The sequence below is a fragment of the Mustela erminea genome, chromosome 15 (assembly GCF_009829155.1).
Source record: "Mustela erminea isolate mMusErm1 chromosome 15, mMusErm1.Pri, whole genome shotgun sequence".
NCBI lineage: Eukaryota > Metazoa > Chordata > Mammalia > Carnivora > Mustelidae > Mustela > Mustela erminea.
The window spans coordinates 69,073,509-69,099,068 of NC_045628.1; the positions used below are offsets into that span (position 1 = coordinate 69,073,509).

Genomic DNA, 25,560 nt, shown 5'->3' on the forward strand with positions numbered 1-25,560 from the left:
AATAAGTGAAAATTAATTAACTAGGAACTAACATAATATTTTGCCCATGTCAGAGAGCTGCTAGAGATAAGACAAAGCCATGTTTTTTTCAGTTACAATTTTAATAGTTAAAATTTAGCCTTGATAAAGATTTTCAAAGACGTTCTAAAGAAAAATCTTCATTCTTACTATCCTGTCCCATAACTTTACAGATTGCTAGGCTGTTAGATCAGCATTCAGAAAATTTGCCTGTATTCACGTATAAGTAGATAACTAATTTCAAAGGTTATTTTCTTAAGTTTTTTAAATTCTTACTGCTCAAGATAGTTCTATTTATTATTCCTGTGTAATAAACCATCCCAAACTTAATGGCATCCAACAACAAACATTTGTTTGTGGTACTGTGGGCCAGGTATTCCAAAAGGTCACAATAAGGATGGCTTACATCTGCTTCATGATAGCAGGACCTCAGCCAGGAAGACCCAAGGACTGACTGGTGACTCAGTAGCTGGGGGCTGGAATCATCTGAAGTCTCCTTTATTCACAAATCTGGCATCTGGGTTAGAAGAGCTCAAAATCTAGGACTGCCAAATAGAGTACCTAGACATGGTCTCCATGTGTTTGACAGCTTAGCAATCTTAAAGCTAGTCAGGCTTCTACATGGTAGCTCAGGGTTCCAAGCATGAATGATATAGCAAACAGGCAGAAGCCACATACCCTTTCTAACAAATTCTTAGAAGTTTCCAGTATCTCTCACTACAAGAAGATAACAGATTTAAGGGGATGTGACATAGACCTACCCCACATCTCAATGGGAGGAATGTCAAGGTCATGTTGAAAGAACATGAACAGGTGATACTATTTGGCTACCTTTGGAAAGTATTGTATGCCACTAAGTTTTTTGTTTTTTGTTTTTTGTTTTTTTTTTTAAGATTTTATTTATTTATGTGAGAGAGACAGTGAGAGAAGGAACACAAGCTGGGAGAGTGGGAGAGGAGAAGGAGTCTTCCTGCTGATCAGGGAGCCCAGTGCAGGACTCAATCCCAGGACTCTGGGATCATGACTTGAGCTAAAAGCAGACACTTAACGACTGAGCCACCCAGGTGCCCCTCTATGCCACTAAGTTTTAGGCCTCCTAAGTACCACACAGATTACATGTACTGGTTCTATTCAAAGAGCAGAGTACCCTTAGAATCAGCTAATTCTGGGGACAGATCGCTTCAGAGATTTCAGAAAAAATCTGAGTGGTGCATCATTTGAAAATGAGCAAAAATCACACTTTGATAACACTTAGGGGACTGCTTTACTACTTGAGACTTTAGTAGGCTTTTACAACTCTTTTCTTCTTATCTCCTCAGTTCTAACAATAGCCCTAATAGTTGGTTATGTTAAAATTATTTAACTGCCACTCAGAGTACATACCTCTTTATGTGCTTTTTAATAGGTAGAATGAAAACCAACTAGCTCATCAAATACTTAAGGTACAGGTAATTAAAAAAGTGGCAGAAAATATTCAAGATTTACTCCAGGGAAAGTGATCTGATCTGTCTGGAGACAGTTTCTACCTGACTCATGCAGGCTCTATACAAAGATAAGTAATCAGGGACCTAAAGAGCTTAATCACTTTATCCCATGATTTGTTCCTATCTAGTGTGTGAATATCAGTAAAGATCAGTAAAAGTTACAGTACGGTGTTTTGTGAATATAAAAAGTGAAAAAACATGAAGTTACTGCTTAAAATTTACCTGTGTAGCATATTGGCTTGAAAGGCTAGAATTACACATTTAAGAAGGCAACTGCCAAACATTTTAGATGGTGATTTTAATAAGCTCATTTGGGAAGAGGTAGAGGATCATCAACTATAGACTGATAAGAGTACCAGCTGCATTGGGTTAGATTTGAGCGAGATCATTTTAAGTCATCTGGCAATTTCTCATTTATTCAGCAAACATCCATTGCCTGGATGGCATGCCATTAAATGGTTGCATATAAGTTTAATATGGATAGAGTAAATCTGTATCTGGCTCTACACATGCCATTTAAAAGATCTTAATAGCTACCAGTAAAATACTACATTTCCTGATCTTCTATTGTAATATCTTAGGTTTTAAAGTATTATCTCTATTATACACTCTTTCATGGTGATAACTTCTTTATAATTTGCATCTAGTATTTCTCTTTCTCAATCTTATGACTTTTCACTTATCTAATTTCCATTTATTCTTAGTCATCAATGGACTCTGTCCCTCTTGTTTATTTTATTGTAGGAGTATAGTCTACTTAAGCTTTCCTTTGCTTCATTGTCATTTATGATTTCTCAGTCTTCCTTCTTCAAGTTCAGCCAGTTTTTTACTTCTTAAATCTTTTCAACCTGTAAGTTAACAGCAAACACCTTATGTATATTTTTAATAGAGGTATTCAGTCCCTACATTGTTATGGGAATTCTTTGTTGGAAGATAACTTGTCTGGGTGTGAGACCTGGTCCTCCTGCAGGGGAGGACAGTGGGGGTAGTGTTTGAGCTAGAGGTGGAAATGTTGACTGAAACAGGAAGAGAAACACAATCGTTTTTCTAAACAGTTACCACTCGGCAACTTTATTTCATTGTTTTTTATTTATTTTTATTTTTCATTGTTCATATTTTTAAATAAACAGGATTTTCACATGTCACTGGATGCCTACTCACTCACAGGCCAGAGTAATTACATAAAAACCATGCTACAGACCTTTGGAGAATATACTTAGGTATTTTATATGTCTAGCTTTAAAAGCTGCTTTTTTCAGGGTATAGCCAAAAGGGAAATATTTAAAATTGTAAGCTCTCCAAGGCAAGGTAACACCTTCTTCTTCTTCTTAGGGGAAACTATTCTCCTGGGGATTTTTCCTTTCTTTTTCCATCTCTTCCCACTTCTCCTTTCCTCAAGTGTACACAGGGACTTTTCACTAGAGAAGTCTATGCTATCCTGCTTTCTATCTTGACAGTCTCGTTTTTCGTGTATGCTCTAAGAAACATTGAGCAAAACCAAAGGGCTGGAACTACTCTCATGAGAAATGGCTAAACCATCTAGTCTTCCTGTTTTCTTCTTATGTATTGAGTATTCTTCTCTCTTTGTCATTCAGGTTTATGTTATAAATTAAAAGGTGTGGAGATCATGGGATTTGGGTTTGGGATTGAGGGAGGAACAGGACCCTGCCTTGTGCCTTTTGTCTAAAGCAAGCAAGCAAGAGTTCTGCCCTGATGTTTGAGATCTAGCAGGTTTATTGGTTTCTAATTTGCATCATTTGTGTCTAAACCCCTGAGCACTTCATAGAGGAAAAGTGGTACCTGGACTAAGGCAAGAACAAGGAAGCCTGGGTCCTCAAGCCAAATACTGTGTTATTGGCACCAAAACCCAAAATTAGTCCCTAACAATAGTAATAATAGTGTGATAAATAACGTATAGATACCTACAAGTTGTAGTAGCAGCAGAGTAATACAGAAATATGTTACTGAGTAATCTGTGACCTAAGTACTGAAAGATAAATTTACTTAGAAAAAGTGTATTCCAGGCAGAAAATTACAATTGTAAAGTTGGCTTAAAAGTTTATGGTGTGTTTAGGATCTGAACATTGAATTCCTTGGGTTTTTTCCTTTGATTTATTAAAGGGTTTATAGGTATAATCAGCTCTAATATTGTGGACTTCTTAATTTTCGTATAAAAAGGTGCTTCCTGGGTGAGCTGGGGTTTGGTCAAAGGTGCTGAATTTACCGGCAAAGCAATCCAGAAAGGTGCTTCTAAACTCCGTGAACGGATTCAACCAGAAGAAAAACCAGTGGAAGTTAGTCCTGCTGTGACCAAGGGACTTTATATAGCAAAGCAGGCTACAGGAGGAGCAGCAAAAGTCAGTCAGTTCCTGGGTAAAGTAACTTTGGAGGACTTTACTTCTTTGAGTTAAATTAAAAATGATCTCTTAATTCAGGTTAATCTAAATGTTCCTTTAGATGGTTTAACCTTAAGAATAAAGGATTAGGACAAAGCAGTATTGTCTTGCTACTCATAGTGGGATCTATAGCAACATCAACCTATCTGAGAGCTCTAGAAATATTTCAGATATTTGGTACACATTACTGATTCAGAAACAAGATCTCTAGGTGATTGTTATTTGCATATTAGTTTGAAAAACATTGGCTAAAGGATTATTTTGATGTGTCAGAAAGAGGAGTGTCCATGCCTTTGAAAAGGAATGGCTCTGAATGTATTTGCTATCCTTAAATATGACTCGTTCTTTTAAGGACAGCTCACTGTGTCTTAGTTGGGGTGGAGTTAAAGGGATGTATTGTTTGAATTAAGCTGATTCGGTGATTCTGATGTCAGCCTTCCCAAGTAACATGTCTCTTCATCTTCCTTGAGAATCATAGATCTAAATTTTAGTATTTTAAGATAGCCAGATAACTCCTTAATGAATTAACATTAGATTTAGTAAGATTATCTTTTTGGTATTCAGTATTCTTCCAATCAGATTTTGGTATGTTTACTTTTATATAGACTTAAATACTTTATTACTATTTCAGTGAAATATTTGTCAATGTGGAGAAAACAGAAGTACACATAGCTGGAAAACATGAAAGATGGACCTACAAGTTTTGTATTGCAGCAATCTTGGTTTTTTGTTTTTTGTTTTTTGTTTTTTGTTTTTAAGCAAATTGCCAAAAAGAACATTATGTTTAAGAGGCAAAGTTTTATCATTAGGTTCTGCAAACGTGTCTTTAAACCAAATAATAGCCTTTGTTTAAAAACTGGCCAGCCTTGGTTCTCATCCTTATATAGAGTTGCTAAATTATGCAATAAAACAACTTTAGATGCTCATGTAAGAAATTTGCTAAAAAGTGGTAAAATCAAGGAAAGAATACATTTTTTCTAAGTGTTTCCCCCTTTTTATGGTTTCATTAGTTGACGGAGTTTGCACTGTAGCAAACTGTGTTGGAAAGGAACTGGCTCCACACGTCAAGAAGCATGGAAGCAAACTTGTTCCAGAATCTCTTAAAAAAGACAGAAATGGGAAGTCTACCTTGGATGGTGCTATGGTTGTAGCTGCAAGTAGTGTTCAAGGTAACAATGACCCATAAATTTAACTAGCAAGGTCCATTTGTTTTGCTGTAGTTTTACTTACTTCTAAATATATTTGCAGGATTTTCAACTGTCTGGCAGGGATTGGAATGTGCAGCCAAATGTATTGTTAACAATGTTTCAGCAGAAACTGTACAAACTGTCAGATACAAGTAAGTTGAGTTTTATCATTTTAATGAATAAATCTGTTCTAACATTTGCAAAAATTCAGGACAGTTAAAATGACTGTGCCATTATTGAATATCTAATAAAACAATATTTTTACTCTGTTTTTCTTTCTTTTTTTTTTTTTAAGATTATTTATTTATTTATTTGACAGATCACAAGTAGGCAGAGAGGCAGGCAGGGAGAGAGAGAGGAGCCCTATGTGGGGCTCGATCTCAGGACCCTGGGTTCATGACCTGAGCTAAAGGCAGAGGCCTTAACCCACTGAGCCACCCAGGCACCCCTACTCTGTTTTTCTTAATATTTTTGACAAATTAATAGAAATATGTGACTTTGCGTTATATTACCAATGGTTATATTTGTTCATCATTCATGCAATGAGTAAGCTTAATGAAAAAAAATCCTGCAGTTTCTGAATACCTTATTAACTGCATGCTCTTGTGATGGGTGATGTTTGCCGGTAGTTTTGATGGGAAAAACTTGAATTTTAATTAATCTGTTGTACCTTGTTAACGTTAGCCCCTTCTGTATGTAAAGAATGTTAAATATTGCCACATCTTATTTGACTCTACCATTATTCATTCTTATTGGAATGGACAGATGGTATGTTATCTATTTCCTATATTAAAATGTGGGCAAACATAGAAATGAGGGATCTGCCCAGGCTAATCTGATAGGTGTTAAAGGTGAGACTTAAAACAGGATCATCTGATTTTAGCTCTTTATTCTTTATAAGCCCTTGAGGAATCTAGTTCTTTTTTTTTTTAATTTTTTATTTTTTATTTTTTTATAAACATATAATATATTTTTATCCCCCGGGGTACAGGTCTGTGAATCGCCAGGTTTACACACTTCACAGCACTCACCATAACACATACCCTCCCCAATGTCCATAACCCCACCCCCCTTCTCCCAGCCCCCCTCCCCCCAGCAACCCTCAGTTTGTTTTGTGAGATTATGAGTTAATTATGGTTTGTCTCCCTCCCAATCCCATCTTGTTTCATTTATTCTTCTCCTACCCCCTTAAGCCCCCATGTTGCATCACCACTTCCTCATATCAGGGAGATCATATGATAGTTGTCTTTCTCTGCTTGACTTATTTCGCTAAGCATGATATGCTCTAGTTCCATCCACGTTGTTGCAAATGGCAAGATTTCATTTCTTTTGATAGCTGCATAGTATTCCATTGTGTATACATACCACATCTTCTTTATCCATTCATCTGTTGATGGACATCTAGGTTCTTTCCATAGTTTGGCTATTGTGGACATTGCTGCTATAAACATTCAGGTGCACATGCCCCTTCGGATCACTACATTTGTATCTTTAGGGTAAATACCCAGTAGTGCAATTGCTGGGTCATAGGGCAGTTCTATTTTCAACATTTTGAGGAACCTCCATGCTGTTTTCCAGAGTGGTTGCACCAGCTTGCATTCCCACCAACAGTGTAGGAGGGTTCCCCTTTCTCAGCATCGAGGAATCTAGTTCTAAAAAATAAATCTAGTATGAAGGACCCGAGTTCCTTTCTTAGCTTTGAATTAGTTTAAAGCCTAATATTAAATTTTTATTTAGAAACCAAAAAGTAATATTCATGGTATTCTCAACTCTCAGTTATTTGTTTTAATTATCCACTCACAACATTTCAGATCATACTTACGTATCAGACATTTGTGTTCAGTGCTTTTTAATATATGTATTTAATCTTCAGTACTTTTTTTTTTTTTTTTTGAGAGAGAGGGAGAGAAAGAGGAGTGGGAGAGGAGCAGAGGGAGAGAGAGAGAGAGAGAGAATCTTAAGCAGGCTTCATGCCCAGTGCAGAGTCCAATGTGGGGCTCCATCTCACAAACCTGAGGTCATGACCCCAGCCAAAATCAAGAGTCAGACACTTAACCCACCGAGCCACCCAGGCACCTCTAATCTTTAACACTATTATCTCCATTTTATAAATGAGGAAGCCAAAGCATAGAGCTGTTAAATAACCTTGTTGCAGATTATATCCCTGGTAAGTGGTAGAACTGGGATGTAAGCCAGGTCTCTCTATGTCATGCATTGTGAAGAACAGTACTGGACCAACCCTGTGCTTGATGGGACTTCTGTGCACATTTAGTATCTAGAGTTAGAAATCACGATCTATCATGCATTAACATTCTCTCCCACTATAGTAAATTACTAATGGCTTAGGAAAAACTAACTTAGTTTCCAGACTGAGTTGATTTGATCTCCAACTGGAGCATGCATACATTTTGAATCAAAGCAGCATAGCATGTTGATCAAAAGATTTGGCAAAGAAAATATAGAATAGATCTGAAATTCTTTTTGTGGAAATAAAAAAAACAAGTCTTCCAGCTTTCTACCTCTGGGTACTTTTTTTAACCTTGATCTCTAGTACTCTTTGTGTTGTGACTCTGAGGTTATTTTGGTGGATCAATCGTAATTAGAAAAATAGTTTTTTCTTTTGTTGCAAGAATCCAAGAAAATCAGCTGTGCCTTTTTGGCCATTAGTGAATTATTTTTAGATTATCAGGATCATTTGTTGCCTAAATTGTTAGGCAGTCATGTTAGAAAGTAATAAATGCTTCCATCAGCTTTGCCTATTTCCTACTTTATTTAAAAAAAAATGCTTATCTAAGTACAATTAAATAGAGCTTTATTAAAGGTTAGCAAGGTTTTGGTGTAGATACTGTATTTTTGGTCCTTAGTGAGGAGATCTTAATATGATGAAAAGGACACTTTTTAACAGTGGTTCTGAGCTAATTTATTTTTATAAGGGTATGTATTGCTATTCTTTTTATCCTTTACTCCAAAGATCTGTGGAGTGAAAAAACAGGTGAGAATTTAGTTAAGTACATTTATATTTCTAACTATAAAGCTAATTTGGCTTAGCAGTAATTTAATTAGAAACTTGGAAAGATATTATGTGCAGTGGGGAGGTAAAGGGTTTTGTAATACTGTTTCCTCACTTATGAATAATCTGGCCCAGAAGTAGAAATTGTCTTTTAAATGAAGAAACTACAAGAATCAAACCAGTAATAACTTAATATTTATCACTGAAGAAATGGAAGAACTAGTTATTCATTTAATTTAGTTCTGATTTATTTACATGAATTTACATTTCTGAATGTAAATGTAATAAATCTGTATTTTTATATTTATGATTTTACACTTTGAAAAAGTATTTGATAGCGTAAGCATTTGTGTTTCTTTTCTAATCCAGCTGATGATAATATAATAAAATTTGTATTCTTATTGACTATAAGTTATTCTCCCAAGTTGTTTTGAATCTGCCATAATTATATGCATTATGCCTAGGAGAAAAACAAATGTATTATATATACTTATCTGATTTCTGGTGTTGAAAGCCAATACAGGAGATTATCTTTTCATTTAGGCATATTTGAAAGCAGATTGTGTTAAAGAAGTATATTATTTATACCTTTCATGGATTTATTTATTTTTTTTATACCTACAAATGCCTATTTTTATTTATTTACTTACTTATTTAATTTTAGTTTATTTTTTCAGTGTTCCAAGATTCATTGTTTATGTATCACACAAAGTGCTCCATGCAATATATGCCCTTCATAATACCCACCACCAGGCTCACCCATCCCCCCAACCCCTTCCCTTGCAAGACTCTCAGTTAGTCTCTCAGAGTCCACAGTCTCACATGGTTCGTCTCCTTCTCCAATTCCCCTCAGTTCACTTTTCCTTTCCTTCTTCTAATGTCCTCCATGTTACTCCTTACTCTCCACAAGTAAGTGAAACCATATGATAATTGACTCTCTTTCTGCTTGACTTACTTCACTCAGCATAATCTTCTCTAGACCTATCCATGTTGATATAAAAGTTGGGTGTTCATCTTTTCTGATGGAGGCATAATATTCTATTGTATATATGAACCATAGCTTCTTTATCCATTCGTCTGTTGAAGGGCATCTTGGCTCTTTCCACAGTTTGACAAATGTGGCCATTGCTGCTGTAAACATTGGGGTACAGATGGCCCTTTTTCACTGCATCTGTATCTTTGGAGTAAATACCCAGTAGTGCAATTGCAGGATCATAGGGTAGCTCTACTTTTAATTTCTTAAGGAATCGCCACACGGTTTTCCTAAGTGGCTGCACCAACTTGCCTTCCCACCAACAGTGTAAGAGGGTTCCCCTTTCTCCACATCCTCTCCAACACTTGTTTCTTGTCTTGTTAATTTTGGCCATTCTAACTGGTATCTCAATGTGGTTTTGATTTGAATCTCCCTGATGGCTAATGATGATGAACATTTTTTCATATGTCTGTTAGCCATTTGTATGACTTCTTTGGAGAAGTGTCTCTTCATGTCTTCTGCCCATTTTTTGATGTGATTATCTGTTCTTTGAGTGTTGAATTTGAGGAGTTCTTTATAGATCTTAGATATCAGCCCTTTGTCTGCAGTGTCATTTGCAAATATCTTCTCCCATTCCGTGGGTTGCCTCTTTGTTTTGTTGACTGTTCGCTGTGCAGAAGCTTTTGATCTTGATGAAGTCCCAAAAATTCTTTTTCACTTTTGTTTCCTTTGCCTTTGGAGACTTCACTTGAAAGAAGTTGCTGTGACCGATGTCGAAGAGGTTACTGCCTGTGTTCTCTAGGATTTTAATAGATTCCTGTCTCACATTGAGGTCTTTTATCCATTTTGAGCTTATCTTTGTGTACGGTGTAAGAGAATGGTCGCGTTTCATTCTTACATACATGGCTGTCCAATTTTCCCAGCACCATTTATTGAAGAGAATGTCTTTTTTTCAACTAGATATTTTTTCCTGCTTTATCAAAGGTTATTTTACCATAGTAAAATAGTTGCAGGCCCATATCTGGACTCTCTACTCTGTTTCACTGGTCTAAGTGTCTGTTTTGTGCCAGTACCATGCTGCCTTGGTGATCACAGCTTTGTAGTAAAACCTGAAATCAGGCAACATGATGCCCCCAGTTTTGTTTTTCTTTTTCAACATTTCCTTAGCAATTTGGGGTCTTTTCTGGTTCCATACAAATTTCAGGATTGTTTTTTCCAGTACTTTGAAAAATGCTGGTGGAATTTTGTTCGGGATGGCATTGGAAGTATTGATTGCTCTGGGCAGTATAGACATTTTAACAATGTTTATTCTTCTGATCCATGAGCATGGAATGCTTTTCCATCTTTTTGTGTCTTCTTCAATTTCTTGCATGAGTGTTCTGTAGTTCCTCGAGTACAGATCATTTACCTCTTTGGTTAGGTTTATTCCAAGGTATCTGTGGTTCTTGGTGCTATAGTAAATGGAATTGATTCTCTAATTTCCCTTTCTATAATTACATTTTTAGTGTATAAGAAAGCAATTAGTTTCTGTACATTGATTTTGTATCCTGCCACACTACTGAATTGCTGTATGAGTTCTAGTAGTTTGGGGGTGGAGTCTTTTGGGCTTCCATATAAAGTATCATGTCTTCTTTGAAGAGAGTTTGACTTCCTCTTTGCCTATTTGAATACCTTTTATTTCTTTTTGTTGTTTGATTGCTGTTGCTGGGACTTCTAGTACCATGGTGAGCAGCAGTGGCAGGAATGGGCACCCTTGTCATGTTCCTGATCTCAAAGGGAAGGCTGCCAGCTTTTCCCCATTGGGAGTAACATTCACTGTGGGTTTTTCATAGATAGATTTTAGGAAGTTGAGAAATGTTCCCTCTATCCCTATGCTTTGAAGAGTTTTAATCAGGAACGGATGCTGTATTTTGTGAAATACTTCTTCTGCATCAATTGAGAGGACCATGTGGTTCTTCTCTCTTCTCTTATTGATTTGTTCTATTATACTGATTGACTTGTGAATGTGGAACCACCCTTGCATCCCAGGGATAAATCCCACCTGGTCATGGTGGGTAATCTTTTTAATGTACTGTTGTTGGATCCTATTAGCTAGGATCTTGTTGAGAATCTTGGTGTCCTATTCATCAGGGATACTGGCCTGAAATTCTCCTTTTTAATGGGCTCTTTGCCTGGTTTGGGGATCAGGGTAATGCTGCTTCATAGGAAGAGTCTGGAAGTTTTCCTTCTGTTTCTGTTTTTTGAAACAGGTTCAGGAGAATAGGTATTATTTCTTCTTTGAATGCTTGGTAGGATTCCTCAGGGAATCCATCAGGTCCTGGGCTCTTGTTTTTTGGGAGGTTTTTGATCAACTGCTTCAATCTCATTACTAGATATTAGTCTACTCAGGTTGTCAGTTTCTTCCTGTTTCAGTCTTGGAAGTGTAAAGGTTTCCAGGAATGCATCCATTTCTTCTAGGTTGCTTAACTTATTGGCATATGGCTGTTGATAATAATTTCTGATGATTGTTTTTACTTCCTTGGTGTTAGTCGTGATCTCTCCCCTTTCGTTCATAATTTCATTAATTTGGTTCCTCTTTTCTATTGGATTAGTTTGGCTAGTGGTTTATCAATCTTATTAATTCTTTCAAAGAATCAGCTTCTAGTTTCGTTGATGTGTTCTGCTGTATCTCTAGTTTCTAACTCATTGATCTCAGCTGTGAGCTTAATTATTTCCTTTCTTGTGCATGGGGTTGGCTTAATTTGTTGTTGATTTTCCAATTCTTTAAGGTGTAAAGAGAGTTGGCATATTCGGGATTTTTCAATTTTTATGAGTAAGGCTTGGATGGCTATGTGTTTCCCCCATAGGACTGCCTTTGCTGTATCCCGTAAGTTTTGGACCAATGTGTCTTCATTCTCATTGGTTTCCATGAATTGTTTAAGTTCTTCTTTGATTTCCTGGCTGATCCAAACATTCTTGAGCAGGATGATCTTTAGCTACCAAGTGTTTGTATTCCTTCTAACCTTTTTCTTATTGTTGAGTCCAGTTTCAAAGCATTGTGGTCTGAGAATGTGTAGGGAATAATCTCAGTCTTTTAGTATCGGTTGAGCCTGATTTGTGACCCAGTATTTGGTCTGTTTTGGAGAAAGTTCCATGTGCACTTGAGAAGAATAAGAATGAGTATTCTGTTGTTTTAGGGTAGAATGTTCTGTATATATCTTTGAGGTCCATCTAGTCCAGTGTGTCATTCAAAGCTTTTGGTTCTTTATTGGTTTTCTGCTTAGATGATCTGTTTATTGCTGACAATGGCGTGTTAAGATCCCCTACAATTAATATTTTCATATCAGTAGGACTCTTTATTTTGATTAACAGTTGGCTTATGTAGTTGGCTGCTCCCTTATTGGGGACATAAATACTTAGAATTGTTAGATTTTCCTGGTGGATAGACCCGTTAAAAATGATGTAGTGTCCTTCTGTATATCTGACTACAGTTTTTAGCTTAAAATCTAATTTATCCGATATGAGAATCACTACCCCAACTTTCTTTTGAGGCCTGTTGGAATGAAAGATGGTTTTCCATCCCTTCACTCTCAGTCTGGATGTGTCTTTAGGTCCCAAATTGTCTCTTGTGGAGAGCATATGGATAGATGCTGTCATTTTATCCAGTCTGCAACCCTGTGCTTTTTTATGGAAGCATTTAGGCTGTTCATATTGAGAACGATTATTGAAAGATAAGTTTTTATTGACATCATGTTGCCTGTTTCTATTGGTTGTTTCTTGTTTCTATAGGTTGTCTCTGTAAATTTCTGTTCTGTGTCACTCTTGGGTTCTTTCCTCTTTTATGGACCCCTCCCCCCAATATTTCTTGTAGTGCTGGCTTAGTGGTCACATACTCTTTCAAACCTTGCTGGTCTTGGAAGCTCTTTATCTCGCCATCCATTTCGAATGTCAGCCTTGCTGGATAAAGTATTCTTGGCTGCATGTTCTTCTCATTTAGTGCCCTGAATATGTCTTGCCAGCCCTTTCTGGCTTGCCAGGTTTGTGTGGACAGATTTGATGTTATTCTAGTGGACCTTCTTCTGTATGTGAGGAGTCTCTTCCCCCTAGCTGCCCTTAGGACTCCTTTTCTAAAATTATGATTTGTGAATTTCATAGTTAATGTGTCTGGAGGTCTTTCTAGATTTGTTGGTCTTGTGGGGGTATCCTTTCTGCCTCTAGGACAGAAACATTTGTTCCATTCCCCAGACTAGGAAAATTTGTTAGGCATCCCAGTAATTTGTTAGGCATCCCAATAATTCTAACATTGGAACGTTTCATTGTGTCATTTTTTCCCCTAATTCTGTTTTCATGCCTTCTAAGATGTTTGTTCCAGGCCTCCTCCCAATCCTTCCTTTCTATCGGTATGTCTTCTAGATCACTAATTCGATCTTTTGCCTTGGTTACCCTAGGTGTTAGAATATTTAGATTAGATTGATCTCACTGATAGCATTTTTTAGTACTGCCAGATCAGCCCTCACTTCCACCCTTAGAGTTTCTATGTTGCCACTAATGGTCTCCTCCAAGCCAGCCATTGCCTGGATAATTGTTACCCTGAATTCCCTTTCCAGCATACTGTTTATGTCCTTATCTGGTAGTTCATGGCAGAGGGCAGAGTCTCTGATTCTTCCTCTGTTGGGTGTTCCTCCTCCTAGTCATTTTGGTGAGAGGTGGTTGAGGGGATGTATAGCTGAATATATCAGCCACACTCTAGGCAAGGTACACACTGGAAAGTTTTGGAGCAATTGGAAGTCACCACCAAAAAGAAAGAAAAAAGAGAGAGAGAGAAAAAAGAGAAAACCCAGCCAAAATGCACCTCAAAAGTAAGATTTATAAGGTACATGAACAAAAACGAACAAACAAAAAGACCAACAAAAGTAAAAGAAAAAAGTAAAAGAAAAAAAGGAAACACCCAGCCAAAATGAACTAAGAATAAGATTTATATAGTACAAAAACAAATACACAGAAACCCTAACAGAAGAATAAGATGGGAAGATGGTTATAAACTCTCGATGTGGGCAAGGAAGGTTATTTCCGTTCTTCCTGTGTGAATCTTGTTATCTTTGTCAAAGGACTCAACTTTCCAGAGATACAGGGGAAACTGGTTTATATATAGGGGTGGCATTGAATAGGGGAAAAAAATTACATTGAAGCTTATATCTATATGTATAAAAAAAAATGAAAAAGAAATACAGGTATATTATACAGGTATGAAAAAAGTTCCAGTTAAAAAGTTATTACGGAATATGTTGCATTAAACCTCTAGTCATAATGGAAAGTAGGCTAAAAAAAATTAAAAGAATAAGAATCGTAAGAACGAATTTAAAAAAAAGAAAAAAGAATAGTTGTTATCTATGAAATATATAGGTTTGGGGGTAATACCCAGAGATTAATATATTGTTTACCCCTGATGTTGGGGTTTATGGGGACCCTGTGGTGGTTATCCTCTTGTTCTTTTGGCTTATCTTCTGGGGGAGGGGCCTTTTGGCTTATCTTCTTGGGGAGTGTGGTGCTTGGGCTGAGTCGCCCTGCCCCCTATCAGGGGATTGGCTCTGTGGAAACTGGTTTTTCAGGCTTTTGTTCTCTGGAGGTTTTGTTTTTTGGCGGCTTTTTGTGCTTTTCAGAGGTTTAGTGGAAAGCAAACTGTCCACACCCAGACCTCCGCCTCAGAGACAGTCTCAGACTGCTTCCCTCTGGGTGGTCCAGAACACACAGACACCCCCCCCATGCAAACTCCGCTGAACACCACAGCTCCACCACACCACAGGTGGTGCACACTCCCAGCCACTGTTACTGGTGATCACCCGAGGCCCTGGCTTGTTTCTGCACCCCTGTGCCACTAAAACCACGATATTGGTCCAGGCGAGCCCAAACCCAGGTTGCTGCCATTGCCGGTACTGCTGTCTGGGGCCCACGCCCGCAACTGATGCACTCGCACCAGGCAGAGGCACAGGTCGTATAATGCTGCCGGTCAGGGGACCCTGACCTCTGAAACTGCCCTGGGTTCTCTCAAGCACAGGCTGCACACCCCGCAGCCACGCAGGTAATCGGCTGCCAGCCCAGAGACTGCAGGCTGGCGCCTACACCAGACTCCCTGAGGCGCGGGGTGGGGGGGGTGCACCCAGCCCGAGAGGTGGTACAAGCAGCGGAAAGCCAAGGGACCACGGACTGGACTCTCTGGCTCGAGTGGTTGCTGGTCGCTGGTGGTAACCACCCTGGGATCCTGGGCTTAGGTCTGTGCCCCTAACTGCCCAGTTCCACCAGTTGCTCCTCAAGATCTTTTGCTTTTTTTGAGTGCTTTTAACCAGTCTCCAAGTTAATGCTGGTCCCCAATCACAGGGCACTTTCGTTTTGGGGTATTACTTTCAAATGGTTTGCTTCTGGTGGCTCCCTCCCTCTTCTGTTATCCTCCAATATCTGTCCAAGTGTTCCCACTCCCATCACCTCTCCACTTATATCTCCTGCCCCTGTAGAGATCCAGAAGTGTACAATCTTAAATCTCAGGCTGATTTCATGGGTGTTCAGAGTTTTCTGGTAGATACTTAGCTTACTTTAGGAGACTGGTTGAAACAGGGTCTCCTACTTCTCTGCCATCCTGCCCCTCCTTTCATGGTTTTATGGTTAAAGATTATGTTCATTATGAGTGGGTTATCTAAAGAGCTGTATAATTATATTCTTTAGGTAAATACGTAGGAACTGTTTATTAAGACTGTTTTTAGGTAAATATGTAGGAACTGTTTATTAAGACTGTTTTTGTCAGTTACATTAATACTTTTGTCTTTAAATTTAGGATCCTGAAGACATACAGGAACAATAAAAATAAGTAACTTCAAATCTGCTGTATTTAATTGCAGCATGGTATCTACTAAATAATTCCTCACTCTTCTACATAGCTTCTAAATTTCAGCTTTAAGCTCCTTTTTTTTTCCCATTTGAAATTGTTTAGAGGATGGGGTGCCTGGCTGGCTCTGTCAAAAGAGGGTGTGACTCTTGATCTTGAGGTCCTATGTTCAAGCCCCACACTGGGTAATAGAGATTACTAAAAAAAAAAATAAACTTTAAAAAATTAAATAGTTTAGAGGAAAATCATATAAATTCAGAAAGTTAGATACATTCTTGTTTTCCCCTTATTAAAATTTTATCTTATTCTAAGATAAAATGTGTTATTTTTCAGAAGAATAAGCTTAGTAAAATTGATTTTCTATAAGGAATTTACCTTTTTAAGGTATACAGTATTTTATTGGTTTGTTTAGTGAATTTTAATTAAAATTCCCCTTAAATTTGCACTAGGTGAAGGGGCAAATTCAAATTCATTGATGGTAATTCTTTTGGCAGATGTCATATTACCCAAAACCAGTTCTGTATAGCATCTATTCAGGAGTTCTATAAAATCAGTCTTCTCTTTTCCATATGGTAACTATACAAGTATTTAAACATTATCATCATGTGTTCCACTTAACTTTTTCTTAACTTCGAAATACTCCCTGTTCCTTTAATTCCATATATAGTATGGTTTCCAGTCCTTCATTTACCAGTGTTCTTCTCAAAATGGAACCCAGAATTGAATGTAGTGTTATGTATTATGACCAGATAAAATACAATGGCATTTGCCTCCCTCATTTGGTCATATTTAGCATTTGAGAAATAGGGCATACAACACAAAGAGTGTATCTTTTTAGTAGCTGTTATTTCATTGACCCATATCAAACTTGGGCTTTTTAAAAAAAAATGAACCTTTTATTTAAAATATGGGCCTTTGTCTTATTTTTGGACAGTTGATACATGTACCTAAAACTAAGAACTTTGTATTTACATTTGCTTAATTTCTTGTTTTTGATTTTGACTCATCATTAAGTCTGTCTTTCAGTTTGGCTTCAGATTTAGTGTATATCATATTAGCCAGAGTTCCATTTTAATGTTATCTTTAGATTTGAAAGGCTTGTCTTTTTTTTTTTTTTTTTTTTTTTAAAGATTTTATTTATTTATTTGACAGAGAGAGATCACAAGTAGGCAGAGAGGCAGGCAGAGAGAGAGAGAGGGAAGCAGGCTCTCTGCTGAGCAGGGAGCCCGATGCGGGACTCGATCCCAGGACCCTGAGATCATGACCTGAGCCAAAGGCAGCGGCTTAACCCACTGAGCCACCCAGGCGCCCAAGGCTTGTCTTTTTAATGTCTTAGATATTTTCCTCCATTTTTCATGAATAAAGTCTAATCACATGCTCACTGTAGCCTCTCCTTCTGATTGATCTTGCTCAAAGACTTACTGCTTGTGGGCGACCGGTCAGCCGTCCACAAATTTTAACAGTATTCTCATTTAACTCACAGTTCAATTTTGTCTTATCAGACTACTTCTCAGGGTTGTTGTCTTCCATATACATTCTTTAAATATTGGTTCTAAGCTTTCACTCTTTGCTCAGTCTTTTTCTGTTCTTTGTGGATATTATCTATACTGGTGTCTATAGTTACAACCTCTCAAATCTATGTTTCCAGTTAATTTTTGTTTTAAACTTTAAGCTTCATAAATCCCAACTGCATTACCCTACAGCTGTTCATTCGCTAAATCCTGTTTTTTATATTTTTTTCCTCTCCAGTCTCATGACCATTACTGTAGAATAGAGCCTCATCATTTCTCATCCATCTTATAGCTTGTTTCCTAACTGGTTCCACTGTCTCCCTCTCACACCCTTAAAATTCACAATGCAACCTGACTTAGAGGTATCTAAAACATAAATTTGGTTGTGCCATTCCCATTAGTTTCAAGATAAAGTTTAGGGGCGCCTGGGTGGCTCAGTTGGTTGGACAACTGCCTTGGGCTCAGGTCATGATCCTGGAGTCCCGGGATCGAGTCCCACATCGGGCTTCCAGCTCCATGGGGAGTCTGCTTCTCCCTCTGACCTTCTCCTCGCTCATGTTCTCTCTCACCATCTCTCTCTCAAATAAATAAATAAAATCTTAAAAAAAAAAAAAGTTTAAATTCCTCAGCTTCACTTATAAGGTCCTTCTTAAATTGGCCACAACCCACCTGCCTTGGATGGATAGACTAAGAAGATGCTATTTCTACTTCAAATATTTAAGATTAATATTTCCAAGAATATTTTTAAGGTTGCATGTAAAGTAAATTGAATTTTAGGCAGATTTACTAGAAATTTATTATGACTGAAATTTTGTTATAATTAATGAAATCTAGAATCACTTCCAATTTGTTGTCTTTGTAGACATTACTGAAAGTGCTCCAGAATATTTTCTGGAGAAATTTCTGAAAAGTCTCATTTAAATTGTATATTAAGTCTCATTGATTTATTTAGAGCATACTTTATATTCATTTTTAATTCTCTTCAATTGATAGTGTTACTTGGCATATAAAATCTAATAAGCTATAATTAAACTTTTTAAAAAGAAATAAAAAACAAACGTCTTTTTACCAGAAATAGGCTTTTTAGTTTTTAGCAGTGTAGTCTGAATCTACAGTATAGTTTGAATGAAGAAAAGAACTGAGCAGTTACTTATCAAGGAAGAGAAGAACAGATTCCTGCCAGAAATACTGGTTCTAAGGCATACTAGGAAGCAGAAATGATAGAGAGGATATATTAAAGTAAATAAACATCACTGCTTAAAAGCCATTTTATAAGGTCTTTAAAAATAATTACACATATTGTATAATGGAATTTTCAAAGTGCTTTAACCTAAATATTTCATTTTATTAAATGAAGTAATAATTGATGAAATGTAAAGAGGTTGAGACCTCATCAACATCATATGATTAGTTTGGGGCACGATTGGTATTAAAATGTAGTTTTTTGACTCCTAGTTTGGTACTGTTAACCAAATTAATAGGAATTGCTGCTGAAATGGAGATAGTGTGGGAAAACAAAACCTCAGTGTATCAACACAGACTCCTTTTTAGCACATTACTACTAATAATGTAGCCTTTAGAATTGTTTTTCATATAAAAATATCATGAGTGCAGTTAGAGGTATCAGAATGCATCAGTAGAATAGGGAAGTGAAAGGTCCTGAATCTGGAGGATTTCCTATATTCACAAACACTGATACGGCCAAATTCTTAGGTTAACCATGTCACTTCCTTATAGCTCACACAGACATGGAAAAGAAAAGCCTTAAGAGAAACCTGCTCAACCAAGAGTTAAGCTCACTCTTCCAGTGCTAAAAAACTGCTGTCACCTCTCTCTTCTCATTTAGCTTTAGCCATTGCCACCTGATGATGGTATTTGTGGGGGCTTGTTTGACAGTGAGAAGGTTCCATGTCTTCTGCAAAATCAGCAAATGCTGTGGAATGTTGAGGGACTGCAAAGCAACAGGTACTGGCAGGTGGCTGTTAAGGAAGCTTTGGTGTCTGGTAACTGTGAGAAAGCCCCAGTCAAGAGTGGTATGGGGTCCCCTGGGTGGCTCAGTCAGTTAAGCATTTGACCCTTGATTCCGGCTCAGGTCATGATCTTGGGGTCCTGGTATTGAGCCCTATGGCCATGCACTCATTGAGGAGTCTGCTTTGGGATTATTTCTCCCCCTTTTCATCTGCCTCTTCCCCGAAGCACATGTGCTTTGTCTTAAATAATAAATCTTTTTTAAAAAGAATGTATAGCTATACAGTTTGACAAACTGTAGATTCTGTCATCCTCTAGTTCTAATTATTAACATGAGGCACAGGAATGAATGGAATCCTCATTCGGGAACATAATAAGATTCACACTTCTGGCACTGAGATTGAAAAAAAAAAACCAAAAAACAAACAAAAAAAAAACAAGCATGAGCAAGCTAGTAGGATCACAATCCACTGTTCCAGGCCAGAGTAATCGTAATAGAGGACTTGGGAATTCAAAGGACAGATCCAGTATTAAGACAAAATGTCCAGATACAGATCACAAATCACCTAGGAAATTTCAGTGTGTCCTGGAGAAAAATGTAAAATGTTGCCTTTTTGTTGGTTATTGCTAGGCAAGAAAAAACCTGGTACTTTGAAAAGGGTAAAGAGAAACAGCAGTGGGATAATTTTTAGTATCTTTGTGTAGGCCTTTAACTTGTATTTTCTTATAGAAACAGTATTAAGCACAGATATTGGTAATTGTCAATAAGGACTACTTTTGTATAGTGCTTTTATAATTTCCCAAGCACTTTGCTATACATTTGATTACTAGAAACTGTGTCGATAGGGCAGGAATTAAATCTATTCATTCAACAAATATTGAATGTCAGGCAGTGTTCTCACTGCATAGGATACATTAAAGAACATGGCAGAGTCCTTTTTCTAATAGGGTTTCTATTCTGGCATGACAATAAGCAAAGCAAAAACAATGGGAGTTCCTAAATTCTATAGTATGTAGCAGGTGATAAGTTAAACAATAAGAACAGCTTAAGGACAGATTGATGAGTAGTGGGGTAGAGCATATGGAGTAAGGCAGTTGAAATAGATGAGATAGTGAGAAGACAATTAGCTGATTTGAAGAAGCTTAGGCAGTGAGACATGTGAATACCTAGGGTGAGAATAGTTTAGGCAGATTTCAGCCAATACAGAGGTCTTAAGGTGGCTCATGTGTGTTTGATGGCTTCAAAGAACGTAAGAAGGCCAGTCAGTCTGCAGCAGAGTGGAGTGAGGGAGGAAGTGTTGTAAAATCTTTGCTTAAGGACAGCCTCAGATTCTGGCGCTTGGGTGGCTTAGTCGGTTAAACATCTGACTCTAGATTTCTGTTCAGGTCATGATCTCAAGTTTGTGAGATTAAGCTCCCTGTTGGGCTCTGCTCTGGGCCTGGAGCCTGGTTAAGGTTCCTCTCCCTCTCCTCCTGCTTCTCACCTCTTTCATCCTACCCACTATCCCTCATTAAAAAATAAATAAAACAAAAATAAAAGACCTAACCAAAGTCTAGTTAATGTAGAACTCAAAACCATTTATAGGGACTATAGATTCTTTGTGCCTTGTAGTTGCTTCATTGAAAATTCTCTCTTTCCAGAAGGGGTGGGTTAAAAAAAGGGAAATAGTGACTGATGAATAATCTTTATTATAATTTACATTTTGTTCTTCAACATAAACCGTCTTTATTAAATAAATCTCAGCTAGCCTGAGTTTATTTTCACAGTTTTTGCTAAAGGAGAAATGCAGCGTTGGCACAGTTTGATTTTATTCTTTACTGTGTTTTAAGTTATTAATTAACTTGAAAAATAACCTTTGATTCTGCTTTCAGGAATAACATACTAAACATGGGACTATTTAACACTAATTCAAAAGATCTTAATTTATATTTATAATTTCATTACACTTTTTTTCTAATATTTTCTTTTAAAGATATGGGCATACTGCTGGAGAAGCTACACATGATGCAGTAGATTCTGCCATCAATGTTGGTGTAACTGCCTATAATATTGACAACATTGGTATCAAAGCAATGGTGAAGAAAACTGCAAAAGAAACGGGACAAACACTCCTTGAAGACTATAAAATAGTTGATAATTCTAAGGGAAGAAATCAAGAAGGAAGAGCAAACGTAAACATGAAAAGGGAGAAGGGTGAGCAGACAAAGGAACTAGAGAAGAGTGAGGCAAAGAAGAAAGAGAAATGATGGAAGTGCTGTGCATCACCTATACCAAAGCCTTACAAGGTGGATACATTTTTGTTAAATAGGCAAAAGTGGAATTCCCCACAGATTAACCAGTGTTTTAAAAATGTATTCATTCCTATGAAGTGACTGTTTCATAAGCTTTATAGCATGTATTCTATTTACAAGGAAAAGAATCAGTATTCTTGCATATGGCCTTTAGAATATAGGGTTATATTCTCATTATTTTTTCTAAATGTGGCTGAAATATTTTTGCAGTTAAAATAAGATTAATAATACATGTGCTATAAACCTCATTAAACCTGATGTTAAACTATTTTTGTATTTGCTGTCTTTCAAAAAACAAGATAGGAAATTATATATTTACATAAAATTTGGCATTTAGTAACCTTAGCTCTAGTTGTACTTGAAAGAATGACTTAAAATATTGTCTGCTGGCTTTGCACTAATTGTGGATTTTTCCCCCCTAGGTGCTTATCAGAATTTTCAATGTGTAAGCTATAAATAATTATAATCCTAAACTAAAAGAATTCTCAGATAACGTTTAAAAGACTTTTTTAATCATGAAAAATAAGTTAAGGTTCTATAAAATTATTTGGTAGCTTATATCTTTGTTAGGAAGGGGGGTGGTCTTTCTCATTTAGAATGAATACAAAGATTTTTTTTTTTAATCTTCTAGATTTAGACTGGTATTGATCTACTAGGAGCCTAGGAAGTTTTGGTATATGATTGATATCGTATTAAAATTTGTGAATATCATCACCTTAATTGGACAAAAAAGTACTTTAAGAAATTATTTTACCATATCTACTTCTTTAAGTTACTCCAAGAGGCTAAATTTGTATAAAAAATATAAACAGAATTTTTTGGATGGTAAATGTATTTTTATTTTGGGATTTAGTCATTGGAATTTTTATGTTAAAGCCAATAAATTATTAGAAAAGCTTCTATTTATAATCATGGTTAAGAATGTGAAGAATTCAGGCTTAATCCATGGTGGGTGAGGTATAATGGTTTCCACTCTGTCAGAAGACAGGACATTCACAAACCTATAAGGTACAAATACATAAGTAAATACCTAATGGCATTTTATTTTTGTTTACTGATTATAAATGATTGGTATTGATTTTCATAGCTATTGTCCGTTCTGATATTTCTGGCTACTTTAGTTTAATGGCTACTTAGTTTGTTAGACCTTATTTGAAACTGTCTTAAAAACACCCTTTATGAATAAACTGTTTCTGAATTGCTTGGCCTCAGATGTATGCACAGGATTGTATTTTGGGAACACCTAGAATTAATGGATCCTTTCCCTAAGGCTAAGGATAATGTGGAAATAGAACTGAATTGGTAAATAGCTTCCAGTTAATCTCTGCCTTAAATTTGAGAAGTGGAATGACAAATAATGGACCCTAAAGTTTACAAAGTTAACTTAGAGCAGTGGTCAGCAAAACTGGATTTGTCAAAAATTGGATTTGTATTTAGTTGTCCATTTTACTTCATTCTGCTCTGCTCATTTGGTTGTGGGTTGCTATTTTAGATTAATAGACATAATCTTTATAAGTATAGCTTCTATATTAGAGTGTTCCAGAGAAACAGAACCATTAGGAGAGAGAAATAAACACGTGCATGCATGTGTGTGTATAAAGAGATTACGAGGAATTGGCTCACTGTTATTTCTGAATAGCTTGTTTTCATCAAAATTTTTTTCTATTCATATTTAAAGATATAGAAAGCTGAATATCTTTAAGAACATAGATTAGGTGGGGGGGAAAGCCCCAAATAATATCTTTTTTTTTTAAAGATTTTATTTATTTGTTTGACAGACAGAGATCACAAATAGGCAGAGAGGCAGACAGAGAGAGAGGAGGAAGCAGGCTGCCCGCTGAGCAGAGAGCCCGATGCGGGGCTCGATCCCAGGACCCTGGGATCACGACCTGAGCTGAAGGCAGAGGCTTTAACCCACTGAGCCACCCAGGCGCCCCCCCAAATAATATCTTCAGATGTATTCTATGCAAAAAATTGTCACATGTGAAGAAATAATTTGATCACCCTGAAAGCTGTTCATTAAGAGGAAACAGTGACTAATGGCAAGTGTCCTCTACACTGGCACATACACACACACACCCAAATCCATTTTGGAAACCAGCTGAGGAGCAAATTGCTAGAGTGTGCTGTTAAGGAAGCAAGATCGCTGTGAAAAGGGATAGGGTCCCGGCGTTTACAGATTTAAGAAGCTCCACAGACAATTAGTTAATAAAACGTTGCTCTTTAGGGAGTAACTGAATTGGGAGCTGAAAGAATGAGGTTTTGGTTGATAGCAGTTTTTGAACTTAAGTTTTCTCAGGTAAAGCCACTCTGGTGACAGGATTCAGAGTATTTATAGCTATGAAAGTGGAGTGGAGATTAAAGCGATGAGAGTTGCAAGTTAAAGGGCAAGGTTATGGGAAAACTTTCCATGGAAAGACATTTTTAATGTCAAAATCAGTAGATAAGGAATGACTGTGAAGTCTCTGGGTAGAAACAAGGAGAAGGAGTAGAAGGTTGTTACATCAGGAATGCATGCCATTTATAGTTGCACCAAAAATATAATACCTAGGAATGCACTTAACCAAAGAGGTGAAAGGTCTTTACTCTGAAAACTGTAACATTGAAAGAAATTGAAAACACAAACAAATGGAAAGATACTGCATGCCCATGGATTGGAAGAACAAATACTGTTAAAATGTCCATACTACCCAAAGAAATCTACAGATTTGATGCAATCCCTATCAAAATAGGGATTTTTTCACAGCATTTTTCACAGAACTAGATCAAATAATCCTAAAGTTTGTATGGAACCACAAAAGACCCTAAATAGCCAGACAATCTTGAAAAAGAAGAACAAAACTGGTATCACAATCTCAGATTTCAAGATATACTACAAAGCTATAGTAATCAAAATAGTGGGGTACTGATACAAGGATCAACACATATTGGGATAGAGAGCCCAGAAATAAACTCATGATTACATTGTCAATTAATATTTGACAAAAGAAGCAAGAATATGCAATGGGGAAAAGAATAGTCTCTTCAACAAATGGTGCTGGGAAAATTGGACAGCCATAATGCAAAAGAATGGAACTGGATCACTTGTACACAAAAATAAACTCAAAATTGATCAACCTAAAAAGGTTCTAACCTAAATGTGAGAACTGAAACCATAAAAACTCCATTATTAAGAGGATACCAAAATAAAAAGCTTCTGCAGTGCAAAGGAAACAAAACTAAAAGACAACTTACTGAATAGGAAAAAATATTTGTAAATGATATCCAGTAAAGGATTAGTATCCAAAATATATAAAGAACTTCTATAACAACACCAGAAAGCCAAGTGATCCAATTAAAAATGGGCAGAAGATGGGGTGCCTGGGTGGCTCAGTGGGTTAAAGCCTCTGCCTTCAGCTCAGGTCATGGTCTCAGGGTCCTGGGATCAAGCCCTGAGCCGGGCTCTCTGCTCAGCGGGGAGCCTTCCTCCTCCTCTCTCTCTCTGCCTGCCTCTCTGCCTACTTGTGATCTCTGTCTGTCAAATAAATAAATAAAATATTTTTTTTAAATGGGCAGAAGACATGAACAGACATTTCTTCAAAGAAGACACACCGATGGCCAAGATGAGATACCACCTCACACCTGTCAGAATGGCTAAACTCAAAAACACAAGTGTTGGCAAGGGTGTGGAGAAAAGAGAACACTTGTGCACTGTTGGTGGGAATGCAAACTTGTACAGCCAGCATGGAGGTTCCTTTAAAAAAAAACTACCATATGATTGAGTAATTCTATTACTGGGTATTTACCCAAAGAATACAAAAACACTAATTAAAAAGATTTACGTCTGTTTACTGCAGCATTATTGACAATAGCCAAATTATGGAAG

At 37.0% G+C, this 25,560-nt stretch overlaps 1 protein-coding gene across 3 annotated transcripts in view; it reads left to right on the forward strand.

Annotated features, from left to right (window-relative positions):
• SPART (spartin) overlaps window positions 1-22,895 on the forward strand; it is a 38,826-nt gene extending 15,931 nt beyond the window's left edge. For all 3 annotated transcript variants that reach the window (XM_032314822.1, XM_032314821.1, XM_032314823.1), the window contains exons 6-9: window positions 3,681-3,875; window positions 4,909-5,067; window positions 5,147-5,237; window positions 21,377-22,895. In XM_032314822.1, coding sequence (XP_032170713.1) covers window positions 3,681-3,875; window positions 4,909-5,067; window positions 5,147-5,237; window positions 21,377-21,650 — 719 coding nt within the window. In that variant the 3' untranslated portion in view covers window positions 21,651-22,895. The remainder of the gene's footprint in view (window positions 1-3,680; window positions 3,876-4,908; window positions 5,068-5,146; window positions 5,238-21,376) is intronic.
• The last annotated feature ends 2,665 nt before the right edge of the window (window positions 22,896-25,560 follow it).